The 17349-nt window shown below is 46.8% G+C and overlaps 1 protein-coding gene across 1 annotated transcript in view; it reads left to right on the top strand.

The window, feature by feature from the left end:
• USP31 (ubiquitin specific peptidase 31) overlaps nucleotides 1–16829 on the top strand; it is a gene marked incomplete at its 5' end in the record, with an annotated part of 36386 nt that extends 19557 nt beyond the window's left edge. Inside the window, 11 exons of the mRNA XM_082490520.1 lie at nucleotides 501–684; nucleotides 1765–1876; nucleotides 2499–2593; nucleotides 3131–3208; nucleotides 3669–3798; nucleotides 5146–5265; nucleotides 5438–5663; nucleotides 6540–6698; nucleotides 7451–7603; nucleotides 8674–10229; nucleotides 16782–16829. Of these exons, the coding sequence (XP_082346646.1) occupies nucleotides 501–684; nucleotides 1765–1876; nucleotides 2499–2593; nucleotides 3131–3208; nucleotides 3669–3798; nucleotides 5146–5265; nucleotides 5438–5663; nucleotides 6540–6698; nucleotides 7451–7603; nucleotides 8674–10214 (2798 nt within the window). The 3' untranslated portion in view covers nucleotides 10215–10229; nucleotides 16782–16829. The remainder of the gene's footprint in view (nucleotides 1–500; nucleotides 685–1764; nucleotides 1877–2498; nucleotides 2594–3130; nucleotides 3209–3668; nucleotides 3799–5145; nucleotides 5266–5437; nucleotides 5664–6539; nucleotides 6699–7450; nucleotides 7604–8673; nucleotides 10230–16781) is intronic.
• Nucleotides 16830–17349: the final 520 nt, after the last annotated feature.

The following is a 17349-nucleotide window of genomic DNA, read 5'->3' as shown; positions in this document are numbered from 1 at the left end:
AAGACCTGCTAGAATCAGATGAAGCCACTGAAATTGTGTTATTTAAAATCAAATTGCCAGTGATGAATAAACAGTCTCAGGAATGAACAAATGCTTTCTCTTTCAAAGCTCAAAAGCCTCAGCTCCTCTGTGTCTCCTTCTCAGTGAAAGGGAACAATTGCATACTGGGTAGACTGAGCGTAATCAAAGGCAAATTTTATTATTGGAAGTAACAAGTAGGGTTTCTGTCACTTTAGCTTTTCTTGTGGGCAGACAAAGCTATGAGTGCTTGTACAAATTGCTGTGAAAAATCAGTTAGGTGAGCACTTGCATATAATTTCTTTCTGTAAAGAAATAGTTACTATGAAAAATAATTGCTCTTTGAAGCCTTCATGCAAGTAATAAAAATGGTCTTAATTCCATATTGACCTGCTCCTCTGCAGCTGAAGAAGCATTTCTTCAGGGCACTAAAGGCAAATGACATGACATAACAAAATGTTTCCTTTGTTCTGATTTTTCAGGAATACATGTGAACAATAACCTGAATAACTTGAAATGTGGCACTGAGCACTCCCGAACAATATCTTACTCTCAAGGAACAGTGAAGTCTGGAAAACTGGAACAGTCCTCTACTAAACCAGCAGCAAACGACAAGATTGTCTTGTTGGTGTGTAACAGGGCGTGCACTGGACAGCAGAGCAAAAGGTGACTGGCAGCTTCACAGCTGGAGTTACTCTTCTGGCTACTTCCTTGATTGACCTGGGTTTTACTCACCATGTAGTGAAAACACAAGGTGAAGGAGTGCCAGCTGCCTTCATGGAATCACAGAGTGGTAGGGGTTGGAAGGGACCTCTGGAGATCATCTAGTCCAACCCCCCTGCCAAAGCAGGTTCACCCAGGGCAGGTTGCACGGGAATGCATCCAGGCGGGTTTTGAATATCTCCAGAGAAGGAGACTCCACAACCTCTCTGGGCAGCCCGTGCTTGTGCTCTGCCACCCTCGAAGTAAAGTGTTCCAGTTTGTGCCCGTTGCCCCTTGTCCTGTCACTGGGCATCGCTGTCTGGCCTCATCCTCTTGACACCTGCCCTTTAGATATCTATAAGCATCGATGAGATCCCCACTCAGTCTTCTCCAGGCTTGAAGTGTTCCTACCTTGCATTAGGTGCTAAAGAACATGTTGTTAAAAAAAAATAATTAATGCAGCAAAATATTCTTAAGTTTAGTGAACTTCAGATAGTCTAGCATTGCTGGAAAGTGGTGAGTGCAGACCAGTTGGAAGGACATACCACCTCTTCGTAGAGCTACTTGGTTTCAGAGAGCAGCAAGCACGTCTGACCAGATCCTGTGATGTGTGGAAACTTCTAATTGGAGTCCAAACAGGGGGAGGGGAGAAGTGAGAAACAACCATGGCAAAGGCATTTGTGCCAACCACAGACTGAGAGCTATCTAGCCACTGAAGTTTGTTTCACAAAAAGTTGTCCCAGCCAGGTGACGGTTGCAAAGCTCTGCAGCCTGAAGGAAGCCACTTGAGCACAGAGCAAGGCTGCAGCGTGATAAAAAGGACCCTCTGCATGGGCAGCCATAACAGCGTTTCCTCAAAGTTAAGCACTTCTCCTCTGGAGACAAGTTTTCGAATGCCTTGTTTCTGGAGAGTTGTATCCAAAGCGTGCTGAGGTCTGTAGGTGCTGAGCGAGGAGGAGAGTGGCACTGTCAAGAGTTTGGGGATCTGACTGCTGAACAGAATAACCTTTTAATTGTTCCCTCAAATGCTGCTCTTTCCTGTAGGTTTGGCTTGCCCTTTGTGTTGCATTTGGAAAAAACAATTGCTTGGGATATCCTGCAGAAGGAAATTTTGGAGAAGATGCAGTATTTCCTGCGGCCTGCAGCCTGCATGCAGGTGAGGCAAATGGCTCATCTGTTTTGAGACTTCCAGCTCTGTGTGATGTGAACTAAAGGGGAAGCCGAATTGGAGCAATAAACGTGCTGCACATGCTGAACTGATGGCTTCTCAATATTTCTTTGTGCAATAATGTCCAAGTCTGGTATTCAGCCTCTTGGGTGCTTTTGTCTATTGGCTGAAAGGTACAGGTAAGATTAGACTAATCAGGTGAAGAAATTGCAGGCTTCACTCCCTTACCCCCAAGAAGTACTTGACAGGTTAGTGCTGCTGGCTGCACTGGGAATCCACTGGTTGGTGGTGTTGGCCTAAAAGAAAAACTGAAATGTTTGCTTAGTGTCTGTGTGTTTCTGATGAGAGCTTCCTCTGAGAGCAGCGGGGTGAAGCGGGATGTCTTCTCTCCTCACCATAGAGGAGTTGTTGTGTTCAAAGCCTCGATTGCCGTACCTCACCCCTCTGTTAGCTGCTTGGCGTAGGCATATTTGAGACTTTGTGTGTTTGTGTTCTCATATAAAACATACGTTCTAGGTTAACATACGTGTCAGCCAGTGCTGAGAGCAGGTTTGCACATAGGTAAGTTGGGTTTGAGCAATTGAGATGCCTTCTGCTCTCTTTGTTGCAGGTTTGCCCATTCAGCTTGCGAGTGGTCAGTGTTGTGGGCATAACGTACTTGCTACCTCAGGAGGAGCGACCCCTCTGCCATCCAACAGTGGAAAGGTGAGTTGGTCCCCGTTCCCACAAGCGGTGAGAGGTTTGTCAGCTGGGAACTCCATGTGTACCCATGCAGAAAGGGACCGTCTTGGTGTGGATGTGTGGAATGGACTTCACGGGCCTGAGGAGCAGGGAAATGACTGAGTGTCCTCAAGAAGCTGTGTGAGGATTGTTCAATTGTGTGTCAAGCCATCTGGAGTCTGTCCTCCTCGGAAACGGAGAACAGATTTAAAGTATTACTCCCCCCATTTCTCAATTATTTTTTTTAGTGACTTATTCTTTAGAAATTTTTGTAGATGCCTGTTCTGTAAATAAGTGTATGTTTATTTACAGAACTAATGTCCTTAGGTAAATGCAGTTTGCCAGCTTTGCCATGTTCTTTGCTCTATGGATTCCTTTTACTCCTTTGCAAACTTGAGCTGTGCGGGAGTGGAGGAAGGATGAAGGGCTAGTGGAGACAATTTATATGCATGTAAAAGATAACATAGGCATCAGATCATCAGATTGAAAGGTGGTCTAACTTTTGTCTGCTTCTCTCTCCAGGGCATTGAAGTCATGTGGACAGGGGGGAACTGCTCATGTGAAATTAGTGGTAGAATGGGACAAAGAAACTAAAGATTAGTAAGTATGAAGTAGAAAGTCTTAAAGTGTATTCACCTCAAGAGTGATGCTTGTGACTTGCTTGTGGGAATTGTGCACCCTTCAGCAAACATGAGATCCCTCAGAAACTCCACCCCGTGCCCTGACCCCTGTCCGCAGGGACAAACTGGTGCTGGGTGCCCTAGACTTGCTCTGAGTTGGAGTCCTTTTCTCTGTAGCCAGGGTTTTGCATCATGGAGCTGGCATTTTGCCTGTGGCTCCTTCCCCCACAAATCATGTTTGTGGGCAGTGAGCAGCTTTTTCTCTCAGAGGGAAACTGGAGTGGGTGCCCACTGAAGCTGTTTACCTCTGTGTTAAGCTCTTGCTCACGTGTAATGGGACAAATCCAGGAAAGAGCTGCTGATTGCACCTTCAGAACGGCGCCTCGGCAGTGTGGGGAGCGGGTGGATGTGCTGGTAAATGTGTTATCTCCCCGATGCAGCTTGTTTGTGAATACGGAAGAGGAATATATTCCAGACTCCGAAAGCGTCCGCCAGCAGAGAGAGCTTCATCATCAACCTCAGACCTGCACTTTATCTCAGTGTTTCCAACTATACACCAAAGAGGAACAGGTAGGGACAAGACTGTATAGCAGTGGGACTCTGAAGATATGGCTGGTCCATGTGCTGCCTGAACTCCCATGCTCAGCGGAGTAGCTGTTTTCTGCAGACACTGATTTGTTGAGGCAGGAGAATAAATTTGTAGCACAACACTAGTTACCAGTCCTGCTAACAGAGTTTCTCTTCAGTGAGAAGAAAGCTGTGGGAGGTACTGCCTTTGGGTTTTTTGCCCCCCAAATGTTGATATGATATCCTCTGTTTTGCGGTTTCCTCCCTGTGAAATAGCAATGTCTTTTTTCTGCCATACATTATAAAGGGTTAGAACAACATGGCTTCTTCATGGGAATTTACTGCTCTGTTTTGGAGTAGTTTTGTGTTTCCAAGCCTGACCAGTGCTGGGTTGGGCTCAAGGCAGCCTCCACTGAGTGGGACCTCCGCAACCAGCAGCGCAGTGACTGCTGAGCTCTGTTCTCCAGAAGCATGGTGGCTCTTCTCTAGCTCAGCTCGGGGTGTGAGGAGGTTGAAGTGGCAGGAGAGATGTGTGCCACTGGGCAGACTAGAGATGGGTCTCATCTGGCCCTTGTCTGGAATATGTAAGCAATCTGCATTTCTTTGCCAGAGGTCTCTAATCTGCTGGACAAAGGGGTGGTTCTAGAGGTGGACTGTGGAGCCATGACTGAGCTTTAATAATTTTGGAGCCTCTCTTGTCGCTTCTTTCAGAGGTGAGGGAAAAGTTGTTTGACAGCTTAAAGCTCTCTGTCTTCCGAGTTTTCTGAGCACTGGGCTGTGGAGAGAAGCACATGTTGTGTTTGTGTCTTTGAAAAGACACTTTCTCCTTGGAGGACAATGAAAAACTCTGCAGTTTGTAAGTCTGTGCCATTGGGACATAGGGAGGAAGAGGGTTTCCAGAGGGCAGCGAGGTGTCAGAGATAAAACTTGAAGTACACTTGTCGTCTTTCTGTTCTGATTCTTTCTTTGTTGCTCACTTTCTTGTGAGAATACTTCTACCCGGGCTGCCATGCCTGCCTGCTTTTTGCCTTTGTTTTTTCTTCCCCTCCCACTTCAAAGGGATTGAGGTTTATAAGGTGGAAATAGCTTCTCTGCACAGCAGTACTAGCTGAATTCTGTCTTTCAGTGGGAACTGCCTCCTGTGTGAGGCACGCGTGTCTCTTTGCTTGGCACTATTTTGAAAAGCCTCATTGGAACCCTGCATTTCCAAGGAGCTTGATAAATGCTGGAGGTAGATGGGGTGCAGGGGTCAGTGTCTGCCCTGGGCCTGGGGCAGCAGAGGAATGGTGGCGTAGTGAAAGCTGCCTTGGAATTTGAAAACTAATACCCACTCATGCCTCTTCCTTGTAGCTTGCCCCAGATGATGCATGGCGATGCCCACACTGCAAGCAGCTGCAGCAGGGTAGCATCACACTGAGCCTCTGGACCTTACCTGATGTTCTCATCATACATCTCAAAAGGTTTAGACAGGTAAGGATGTCTGCAGTGATGCTGGAGGACTGCTGCTCAGCCAGGGAGTAACCTGACTAGACCACCTCTTCGGGAGCAGCTATTTTGCCCTATGCATTCCTCTTAGGTTTTCGTTTTCCCCAAGCGTGGTGACCTCGCTGCCACTGCAGCTCATGCTATTCTGTTTATGCAGGAAGGAGACCGAAGGATGAAACTTCAAAACATGGTTAAATTCCCCCTGAGTGGCTTGGACATGACTCCTCATGTTGTTAAACGCAGTCAGAGCAGCTGGAGTCTGCCATCTCATTGGTCACCCTGGAGGAGACCATATGGTCTAGGAAGGGATCCTGAGGACTATATCTATGACCTGTATGCTGTCTGCAATCATCATGGCACCATGCAAGGGGGACACTATACAGGCAAGTATCCTGCAATATTATGTATGTTGGATCCTTTCAGAAAGAAAACAGTTATATTTTTCTATTGAGTGTCCATAACTTCTTCATCTTTCTTGACAAAAGGACCTAACCCAACTAACAAAGGCTGTCTATGTAATAACCAGAGGGGTAACTTTTATAACTTTGAGGAATGCAACAATGTCTGTTAACCCCAAATGTCTTGCTGTACGTTTCTCTCTGCTATTTTTTTTGTACATTACTCTTCAGAGTAATGTGACTGGCCTTTTCATGTTTCAAAAATGCTTCTGGCCACTCAATGCAGAACTTCTGTAGTTGCAAATATAAATATACATATAATCATACATATAAAGTATTTGCACATTGCCTGTGTGCACAGCCAGTTTATGAACTCCTCTTTGCTTGTTCCAGAGCAGCCAGAGATAGACAAAGTTGCTTGGTGGTTCTTAGGATCTGTATGACTTCACACAGCAGCCCTGAAATGCATGTGTCTGTTTTGCCCCCTGGGTTTTGCCCTCTTTCGTCTGTGAGCTGTGTTGTCCTGGGTGGCCTCAGTCAGAAGGAGATTCACTGATGGAGGCAGGCTGCCACAAGTAACAGAATGTGAAGTGAATGGAGCCACCCTGAGTGGTGTTCTGTTCTGAGCAGCAGTGATGGACAAAGAAAATCCTGAAATGTGAGCTGTTTATTGTATTCTGGTGGCCTCAGGCCCCCATCTTGCCAGTCAGACTGGAAGAGGATGTGTTGCATGAATAAATCTGTTCCTTTCATTCTCCTCTGAGTCCATTGTAGCAGATAAGGTCATGTTTAAGTTATCATACAGCAAACCTGAGAGTAGTAGGAGTGAGGAAAGTCTAATAGTAATGTATTTTCTCTCAGCATATTGCAAAAACTCGGTTGATGGCCAGTGGTACTGCTTTGATGACAGTGATGTTCAGCAACTTCCTGAAAATGAAGTCTGCAAGCAGACAGCTTATATTCTTTTCTATCAGAGACGCACAGCAATCCCATCGTGGTCTGCTAACAGCTCTGTGGCAGGTAAGCCCCACTGGCATTGTGAGGGAGTGGCTGTAGTTTGTCTTCCATGGATAGTTTGTCCTTCTGAAGAATTTTCTGCCCAGCTCTGCTTAAGCCCCCACCCTCTGTCCCAGAACTCAGCGAGGCTTGTCTCAGTCTGCTGCTGTGGGAAACTCCCACCTCTTCTGTTGAGGTTAGTTGTGGCAAAGAGGCTGTGGAGATGGGGGAACCCCCTCCATCCCCGTGGGTAATTCTGCTTAAAGATGCCCTCGTCAAAACCATGACATAAAAATGTGACTAGCTCATTCCCTCCAGCAGCGCTGTTGATCTCAGGTAGGCAGCCAGCAGCTGAATGTGTTGGTTGAATCTGGGGTGAGCTGGGGGCCAGTGCAGGCTTGGTAACTTGCCTTTGGAAAGGAAAGGATTTGCACTGCGTTTTTGTGGCAGCTCAAGGACTGCCCTCTACCTGCATGCAGCACTGATTCTTTTGATTCACAGCATAATGGGACAAGTTTTTCTCTTATGACCATGGTGGGGGGAGTGGAACTAGATGATCTTTAAGGTCCCTTCCAACCTAAACCATTCTATGATAACTACTTCAGACTTACTCTCTCAGCAGTATCTGGATGCTGTGGCTGTGTGGGACAGCTTCACACTCCGGGTGTCTGTCAAAGCCAGTGCACTACATAACTGACCCTCTGTGGCCTTCCAAGGTTTCACGTGTTCTGCAGCTGCATGATACTGGTGTGATATCTGTGCCTGATTCTTTGCAGGGTCCACAAGCTCCTCTCTCTGTGAGCACTGGGTCAGCCGTCTTCCTGGTAGCAAGCAGCCCAGCATTGCTTCGGCAGCATCATCGCGGCGCACGTCTCTGGCTTCGCTCTCAGAATCGGTAGAGCTGACTGGGGAAAGGAGTGAAGATGATGGTATGTGTCAGCACTGCTGTGTGTGTGGGATACTGGGCCACTAGTCTTTCTGTTACAAGATCCCTACTAAAATAGCTGCAAAATACATAGTTACAAGGGACAGTTACTCTAGCAGCTGGGGGAGGCAGGTACTGTGTTGGTAGGACCAGATGGGTTCTGGCACAGGTGAGCTCTTCTCTGATATGAAAGGATGGAGAAGAGCAGGGCAGGAACCTTAAGGAGCCTTTCAAAGAAAGGAAATGCCATGAACGAAACCTCTCAGTCAAAAACTTCTTGTGCTTGTGTTTTTTCTGGGTTTCACTACAGCACATTTGCAGGGAGGCTGACCTATTGCTACAGCTTAGCATAGGTACTAATTGTCTGTTGCTGTGCTGTAGACTGCTCCCAGGGAGGCGTGAAGATACACAAATTCATCTGTGTGTGCAAATAACAGTTCAGTTCCTGGCTTTGCTTGGGTCTTTCACCTACTACCTTATAACACTTGAAAATGTGGAGCTTCAGGGGTCAGTCTGAGCATTTTGAGGTGGGTAGAGAGATGTCCCTGCAGCAGAGTTGTGGTAACTGTCAGATCTAGCCATGGTAGTCACATTTCTAAAATGCTTTTTGTACTTTATGTTTGTAAATATAAATACACTAATTTAGATAAAGAGGTAGGAATCCGACTTTGCCTTTTACAGGATGGTATGGGAAAATACTCTTTGATACAGAAAAATGTATTTCTGGAAGCATAATCATAGTTGGTGAACTCATTGCTAGTTTCAAGGACTTCCAAGGTGTAAAACCTACGTTTGGTCTCCTGCTGCTCAAGGATGAGAGGAAAATCTGGATTTTCAGTTATAAGCTTCAGAGAATTACTTCTGGGTGACCACTAGCAAATAATGGTTGTCGAATTCCTTATTCGGCTTTTATGCAAGAAGCTGTGCCTGCAGCAGGCAAGAAGAGATAGGTATACAATGTGGTGTAGGTGGGCTGTCCGACTCCTCTAGGGAAATAGCATCTGTGGATGGGTTGGATACACCTGATTTCAGGCTTGACTTTTATACTGAGGATGTTGCTTGCTTTCTCTGCAGGAGGATTTTCAACTCGGCCCTTTGTAAGGAGTGTTCAGCGTCAGAGCTTGTCATCTAGATCTTCTGTCACCAGCCCACTGGCAGTGAGTGAAAATGGTGTCAGGCCCTCGTGGTCACTCTCTGCAAAACTGCAGTTGCGCTCCAACTCTCCATCCCGCTTCTCTGGAGATTCCCCTGTACATACCTCTGCTTCCACCCTGGAGAAGATCGGGGAGGCTGCTGATGATAAAGTCTCCACCTCTTGCTTCGGCAGCCTGAGGAATCTCTCTAGCAGCTACTTGGAGCCCTGCGATGGCAGTCGGCGAGAGCACAAGACGGCTCGCAGAGCCCCCTTGGCTGTCATGGAAGGGGCGTTCAGGGAAGAGTCTGTTGTAAGGACATCTAGCTCAGATCTTTCAGATGGGTATTGTAAAAGCTCTGTGCAGCCAGACAGGAATCACCCTGCTTTGGACCCTTTTGATAACAACAATCAAATCGCCTTTGTTGATCAGAGTGATTCTGTGGATAGCTCTCCTGTCAAGGAGGTGAAAGCCCCCAGTGGGGCAGGGCTGGCTGCAGAGAAGGCAGATGGCACCCCTAAGAAGGTTCACAGCTCCAAGGGAGTTTCTGAGCCAGACAAATGTTTGAGTAAGGGAAGGACAGTCTTATCTACCCAAGAGAACAAAGTCTCTCGCTCTTCTCCTCCACTAAGGAGTTCCCAGAAAGTTTCCCGGTCTAGGAGTAAGACGGACTCATCTAGGGCCAGTGGGCGACATGGGTCTCCTGCTCCCACTCAGGCTAGGAAGGACCATAGCACGAAGCCCCTTGAGGTGGCTGTCCCGTCGGCTCAGCAGAAGCAAAAGTCAGGTTCTTCTCCATCCTCCACAGCTGCCAAGAAAACCCCATCAGGCTCATTGACTAAGGGCTCTTCTGCTGGGAAGAGCCGGACTTCAGACCGAAGCCTCAGCAGAGAGGGCTCTAAGATAAGTCTGGGGTCAGATAAAACAAGTGTTACCAGCAGTTCAAGAACGAGCTCCCCGCGAATAAGCCACTCTAGGAGTGACAGCAGGGCAGTAGACAGCAAGCATGTGCGGAGTTCGTCTATGGCCAACCTGCGGTCTCCAAATGTTGGTGTGCGTTCTGGTTTGAAGAGGGACAGCAAGTCAGAAGAGAAAGGATTGTCTTTCTTTAAATCAGCCTTAAGGCAGAAGGAGACGCGGAGGTCAGCAGACCTGGGAAAGACAACGATGCTCTCAAAAAAGACAGGGAGTGGTAGTTCCAAGTCGGGCAGTAAAAACATGCTGGAAGACAAATCGGAGAAAGGTGTTGTCCCACCAGCCTCTCAAACCAATGCCAACGTTACTGCAAAAGAAAAACTTGTCTCAAAAGATGCCACACCCAACAAACATTCTCTGCTATCCAGTCGCAAGTCCAAGTCTTCCCAGCTAGATCCCGGAGTCCAGTCTCCTCCTTGCAGTGGCAAGCAGTCTGCTGACAAGCCGCTGAAAAAATTACCTTCCAGCATGCAGGTGTCTGTACGGCCTTCTCTGGAACCTCAGTGAAATGCTGCAATCCAGGTGTCTTTTCTTCTGCTGAGAAGCTAATTTATTCTGAGCTCTTGTTTTTTTTTTTGTTCATGTGCCTAATGTATGTTTTGAGGAGAAGATAACTGCAATTTGTTAAAGCGCCTTTTGATTCTGCCATCAAACCAAATAGCCACAGGCAGCCAGCACTCATGCAAGTAGTCTAGTTGGAGTCGTTGTTGAACATGAATGCAGCTGTCCCATAGCACTTGTACAGGAGTCTCTTCATAGAAAATGCAACAACTTTCTTCAGATTCAAGGTTTGAAATCTGAAACCCAGTTGTACTGACACTAGTGTGCTTTATAGAGCTGTGAACTGATATTCCTTTGGTCTTGTTCTGAGCAGGCTGTGTCCACGCTGGTGTATGGCCTTGTTCTGAGCTGTGGAGGGTGCGAAGGAAACTAGAAAGGAGAGACTGCCGCTTCTTTATGCTCTCTCTCAACCCTCTCTCCCTGCTCCCCTCCATTTTTTTTCAAGCTTTCTAAAGGGCAATATTTCAACACTAATGTTGTTTCTCAGGTATATACTCAGCCAGTATAGGAGGGACTAGCATTAGTGGATGGACAGAAAGGTACCTGTGTATCCATGCGTATGTGTGTCTGTGTAATAGATTTCATTTTTGCATTCCAACAGCAGAAGTTTTTCTTTATGAAATGTGACCTGCATTTTTTTGTTGCCATGTCTATGAAGAGTTTTACTCTGTCCATACCTAAGGCGACCTCTACCCTGTCCTCTTTAATTGCTTTCTCTCTTCTGAAACACTATACAGAAGAAATCACTAAGCAGCAGCTGCTTGCCAGCTCGTACCTGTGAAAGTGCTAGGCGGGAGATGGCTGCAGTGCCGTAGGAGAGCTGTCTTCGTGCACCGAAATGGCAGTGATGCTGTTAGGACCCCTGTTCAAACTCCATAGAAGAAGTGTTTCCTAATGTGCTCAGATGCTTAATCGTAGTGGTGTGAATATAGCATCCGTTATTTATAGGAGTAATGTTTAGATAAGCCAAGTGTCGTCTTGTCTTCTCTGCCTTCTCTGAGCATGCTTTGAACAAGCCTCTTCATGCGGGTTGGAGGGGCTGTACCAAAATACCGCAAAGCAGTTTTCACATTCTCCAGAGTGCTGCTACGTTCCTCCCTTCAGCATGCTTCTCGCCCTCCCCGGTGGGTCTGGCTACCACACGTCTTGTAGTGAAACGATCCCCATTCTTGTTTGGATGATGGTCTCTATCAGGGTTAAAACACTACATCTAGTGACGTCTTTGTTTACATGCCTTTCTTACAGGGGAGATTCCTCAAGTTCTTTAAGATTCCTCTTTAAAGGTGGATTCCTCAAGTCCTTTTATATACATGTGGTGTAATTTTTTTTTAATTTCATGAGTTTTTATTAATGTGCTGCATATCCTTTATGTACAGCAGCAATGTGTCGTGTAGGTCACGACATGCAGCAGCTGGGCAGTGTGCTGGGCACGCTTGTCTTCTGAATGAGGTCTTTGCCTGTCAGACGGTCTTTTGTGTGGCAAAGCTTCTCCAGGCTTAGCTTGTGGACAGATGTATTTGTACATCTTTTCTGTTGCCGTAACAAATAGCCCTCAAACAAGTAGTGACTCTGAGCTGGTCTGTTCCGCCTCCTCTCTTGAGCTGATGTGCTGATGACCCTGCAAGAAGCCTTGCCTCCAGGTCTGCTGGGCACAATGCTGCTCCCTGATCACTTTTTGTACTCTGATCACTACACATCTGCCGCAAGCTTTGGAGAGAAGCATTTTGAGGGGAGCTGACACCTTGGCGAAAAGGCCGTGTGTGTGTGTGTGTTTGGAGCTGAGCTGGGGGTGCCACAGAGCCCTGGTCAGTGTGTAATGGTGAGCCCACCTGCAGTATAACCCTTGCTCTGTCCCAATGACGTTCTGCAGTACTTGCCTTCTTGCAACCCAGAAGCAATGCCAGTAGCCCGCATGTTTTAACAACATGCTGGACTCTGTGCCCCGGACTATGTTTTTAAACCTGAACGTAACCATCTTCTTGATGCATTTCTTCTCCCGGGTATTGTTCAGTCTCATTTAATGCACAACAAGAAGCAAAGATGGCATTACTTGCTTCTTAAATGTATGACTTGGATTATTCTTAGATTATTTTTTGTTACATCCAGCAGAGCAGATAAGACTTGCTTCACATTGTAGTACTTAAATTACTCCCTGAAATGTTGATGTTGAAGCATTTGTTTAAGGTTTTATCTGTATTAAGGTCTTGCCCTGTGTTGGCTCTTCTCTTGTAACAACTCTTCCAGCAAGAATGTAATTCTGGGAGCTAGTGCTGAATTGGCGTGGTATCTTTTAATGGACAGAACCTAGTTTTCCATGTGTTTTCCCATGGGACAGTTGTGAAAGGTTATTTTTATCAAATGACATTTTCTTTTCATGCCATTGTTCACTGAAGAAATTTAAACTGGAAGCTAGTGTATGGTTTCTGAGGTGGTTTTGCTCCCGTGTTTCGTGCCTGGACTGAAGGAAATTTTGAAGCCATGTCTGAATTGGTGTTCCAGCTGAATGCCAGTTCAATGTGGTTGTATTTGGGGCATGAGAATGGTCATTACAGCTCCAATTTGGACAACGTGGGAATAGGAAGTCCTGGTGCCAGGTGTTCCAGTAGCTGATGTTAAAAGCAGTCAAACTTTTGCAATCCCATGATGCATAATCTAGCTCTTTCTGTGTATTCCCCATAATTCCTGATGGAAATTGCTGACAGCTTCAGCACTATCTACTCTGCGTATGCTGCCCAACTGGATTTCGTACCCATCCCTCTGAAAACAGCAGCTCTGGTGCACAGGCTCTGCTAACGAGCTTGGAGTGGGCAGAAGAGGCCAAACTTGACAGTGTCCTCATCTTGGAGCAGATGAGACGCTGCTCTTCTCTGGTGGGCTGCCAGCACGTGGCGTGTTTTCTGGCTCAGGAGGGCTTGACTTAGGCTGTCCTCAAGCAAAATGTTTTGATTCACAAGGGTGCACTGTAGTTCTTGTTGAATGCAAGGCACGCACTGGGCAAAATGTGCAAAGTGTGCCCGTGCAGGACTTGGAAGACGCAGTCCCTATTCTTGCAGCTGTGTCGATTCTGTAACAAAGCAGTTGAGAAAGCAGCCCTTTGCTGTCGCTGCCTCTCTGCTTTTTGGTATCACAGATTTCCAGTAGTATATGAACGTCCTTGCACGGGAGAGGGTTAAAGGGTGTGGGTCCAGGAAACAATGTTCATTGTGAGTGTGAAACTAAGCCTGATTGCTGTTAAAGTCATGACTCCATCAGTGATGCAGAGTAAATCTTTCTAAAACAGAGTGTAGGTTATTGCAGGCCCTACTTGAAGTGATTTGGGAAAAAGCAACATCAGTCTTCTCTGCCTGCTTTAAAGCAGGCTCATTTCTTAGCCTTTCCATGCATAGGAATTCCTGTCCATGTGTATGGCATTGTCCAGATGTAAGGATGTGGCACAGGAACACTGCAGAGAGGGATCTTCCAAGTCCTAGATGCCAACACCACCTTGGCTTTGTGTGTTGATCCTTAAAGCAGTGGAGGCTCGAGGCTGTTCTGAAGCAGCCATTTGTACACGGTCAACTCTTCTTAAAATTCAGGTTTGGCTTCAGAAGCACTTGTGCCTTTGGAGGAGGTGGGTTCTGCCATCTCTGAAGGTTATTGCTGGCCAGGGATCTCCACCTGCCCCTGGGTGGTGACACGCAGGGCCTGGAGATTCTGTGGCCGCGTGTCTGAGTGGGACAAGAACGGCTGCTGTCTGGGTCTGCTTTGCCAGTCGCGCACAGCCATGGCGCCTGGGGAATGGCTTGTAGTGTGGCTGCCTATGGGGTGAGCTGTCCTGGCTTGGGGGTGGTGGAGATTGGGACCCTAGAGCTGATGATCTGGAAGCAAAGGTTTACAGGGCAGCCTCACGCTCGTGAGAAATGCCTTGAAAGTATGAGGTCCAACACTGTCCCAGTCCTCACGCAGCCATGCGAGCTTCAAGGGAAAGCAGACTTCAAGCCCTCTGAAGGGTTTTATGATGCGTTTCCAGTCAACTTTGGGTTGAACTCACCTGCATTGGCCACGTGTAACTCGTATTTCACATCACATCTCTAGTCTGACACTTGCTCCTGTTCCTGGAATCAGCCCTCTGGGCGCAGGAAAGCGGCGCCTTCATTCCAGTGCTAGATTCCTGCTGGAGTCACCTAAAGAAATTATTTTTACCCTTTTTGGGCTGCGTCTTTTGGATAGTGTTTAGTAGTATACAAATTATAAGCACATTTTCAATGATGTGTGTTAAAGAGGCACCTTTTATTTGTATTAATCACATTTGATAGACAATTTGGTGCCTGCAGTTCTCTGTAACTTGTAAGTGTCTCACTTTGGGTGTATAAATTGTTAACCCTTTCGAACTTATCAGATATGGCTAAATAAATAAAAAAAAGATGCTTAGGATAGAAAATTAGCAGCTTAATTACAGTACACTTATTCCACTGTAAGTGCCCTCATCTGTCTTAGCTGCAGGGGTGTTTGCTTTCCAAAGCTGAAACTTGAGCATGATCAACCATTTTTTTTCCTCAGTAATAAAGGCAGTTTTGCATGGCACTTCTCTCGCTGTAGCCAAATGCATGCACTTACTAACTATGCAAGCATCTAATACAAACCATAGACCGTGCTTTCAGTATCAGAAGCTGCTAGGTAGACTCCGGAACACTGCTTTGAATCTGTACTTCTGTTTCTCGGTGCAGCTGCGTGTCAGCACATAGGAGCATGTCCCTGGGTTCCTGCTTTGTTTGCACATCTTTGATTCTTTCCTTTGTGGAATTCTGCATTACTGACGAGGCTGGAGTGTAGCATAACGTCAAAGGGATCTGAAATGTTGAAATGAGAACAAACTGGTTTTCTGTATTGTATTGTTTTTTCTTTTTTTTCTTTTTTTTTTTTTTTTTTCTTTTTAACAGGGAAAGCCTGATCAGTGTTCCGTATGTAGCCTGCCATTTTCCATGTAACTTTAATGACGTTCTACGTTGTGAGAAGAGGCAGTCACCTGTAGCCATACGAGCACTCAAAAAAAAAAAAAGTTTTTGTTGAATTTCCGTGCTAAGAGAGCAGTTTCCACTTGTTGGTGTGCTGCCTGTACTGGTAACGGGACTTCTGCCTGCCTTCCCGGGAAGAGCCGTGCTGGACCCCAGCTGCCCACGGGGGTGGCTGCGAATCCTGTTCGTGCTCCAAACCCGTGGTGGTGTTTGCGTTTCTGAGCCGTGCTCCCGTTTGACTGCCCATCCCACCAGGGTGGTTGTATGCACAGCGCGGGGCCGGCTGGGGTCACAGCCCGTGGAACAGAGCGGGCAGCTGGCCCGGGGGCAGGCTGGCGAGGTCTTGCGAGCAACAAGTTTGGCTAGCAAGAAGCGTAGGTCCTGGGATTCCACCCGGGCTGCCTGGCTGTGCCCCCACGAGATGCCACCTCGCAGCAGCGGATGGAGCAGCCGGTCTGAGCAGGGGCTGGGTGTGGGGCAGGTTCCTGGCCCCGCTCCTGCCGCAGGCTCTGTGCCCGTTCCCCTCGGTCAGCTGGCACGGAGAAGGTTTGGAAACAACATTCCAAATAATTTCACTGTGGTGTGTGCTTTTTTTTTTTTTTTTTTTACCTTTGTCATTTGCCTACTAATCCAAAAATAATTTGGCAGTATCTAATGTTATCTGTGGAGGGAACTGAAATTTAGTTTTAATCTGTGGTGAGATGAAAGTACTACATGGTTTTCTTAATAAAAGCACCGTAAAGCATTTACTATTAGGAGCTTTATTTTGTAAAATGAAAGTACCTCTGAAGACTTGTACAATATCTATATTAGGTCTAAAGGTTTAGGGAGTCTTCTATTTTTTTAAAGGCGATAGCACTCAATTTATCTGCAAATAGTGTTTTTTTTAAAAGACACAGATTAAAACTAAGTGTAAACACAAATTCCGTTTTACTCTAGGCCCTGCAGCACAAACGCGTTGCAAGAAAGTTAGTGTTAGGTTTGTATGGCATTTGTGCAGTGCAATAAGAAACCATTTTTAGGTGCTACATTGCCTTGGGTAGGGTGACACAAGGGAATACAGGCTACAAGTGGCTAGATTATTTTCTTGTGGCCTTCCAAGTATTAATTTGTACAGATTTGCTCACCAACTGTGCCTCACCATTGGTTAAAATTGAATTTTAAGTCCTGTTGCAAATGCAGTCTTCTGGACACAATGTCAGATTTTACACTGGAATATCTACAGTTCTAAAAACTGCATGTCACATCACTGTACACTGATACTGGGACGTGGGGCTTGCCCACACCTTTGATATTCTCTTCTGTATTTTAATGTTTTTGAACTGTACAGTAATCTGGAAAGCAGGCTGTCTTTACTTGGGATTGAACATTGTACCATAAATTTTAAATTATTTGAGGACAAGTGCATGAGACTGTGTCAATGCCTTTTATTATTTATTTGTATGTTTTATTATTCAAGGTGTATGCACTTTTAATATGCAGAATTTATATTTTTATGTTAAAAATCATTTTCTTTCAGAAAGAAGAGTTTGAATATGAGGAATTGGAATTAAGTGCAAAAAGGGGAATATGTAATAAAATACAATAAATTTATTACTAGGCATCCTGCCTGAGTGAGCGTTTTTCCAGGTCCGCATCACCCCCCGACGAGGCGCCAGCGGCTGCGCACCCCGCTCGCTGCTCCAGCCTGGCCGTGTCCCCGCTCTGGCCGGGAGGACGTGCCACCCTGCCCGCTCTCCTGCCGCAGGAGGCGAGTGGCTCTCGGGGCAGGGTCGGTGTCTGTGTGGGGTAACCGTGGGGGGCTTCGCTGCTGGCTCTCACCACCCAGTCGTGGTGGCTCTGCCCCTGTCCCCGCGCAGGCATGGGAGCGGGGCACGGGCTCAGTAACTGCCCTCTGCACCTGAACAGGGCTTGAGAAACACAAACCCAGAGGCCTGTTTTTGGGCGTAGACCTGTGTGCTGGGGAGGGGGAGACATGGACTCCTATCTTGCTCCCCGACGTTGTCCCTGATGCTTCTCTCTCCGCAGACCGGCAGCCCAGTCCTGCTGCTGCTCGGCCGGGGTCCCTGCTGCCGGCACGTCCCGAG

This window comes from Vanellus vanellus (genome assembly GCF_965231255.1).
Source record: "Vanellus vanellus genome assembly, chromosome: 14".
Taxonomy (NCBI): Eukaryota; Metazoa; Chordata; class Aves; order Charadriiformes; family Charadriidae; genus Vanellus; species Vanellus vanellus.
The sequence above is the reverse complement of the archived record's forward strand: the minus strand, read 5'-3'. Positions and strand labels throughout refer to the sequence as shown.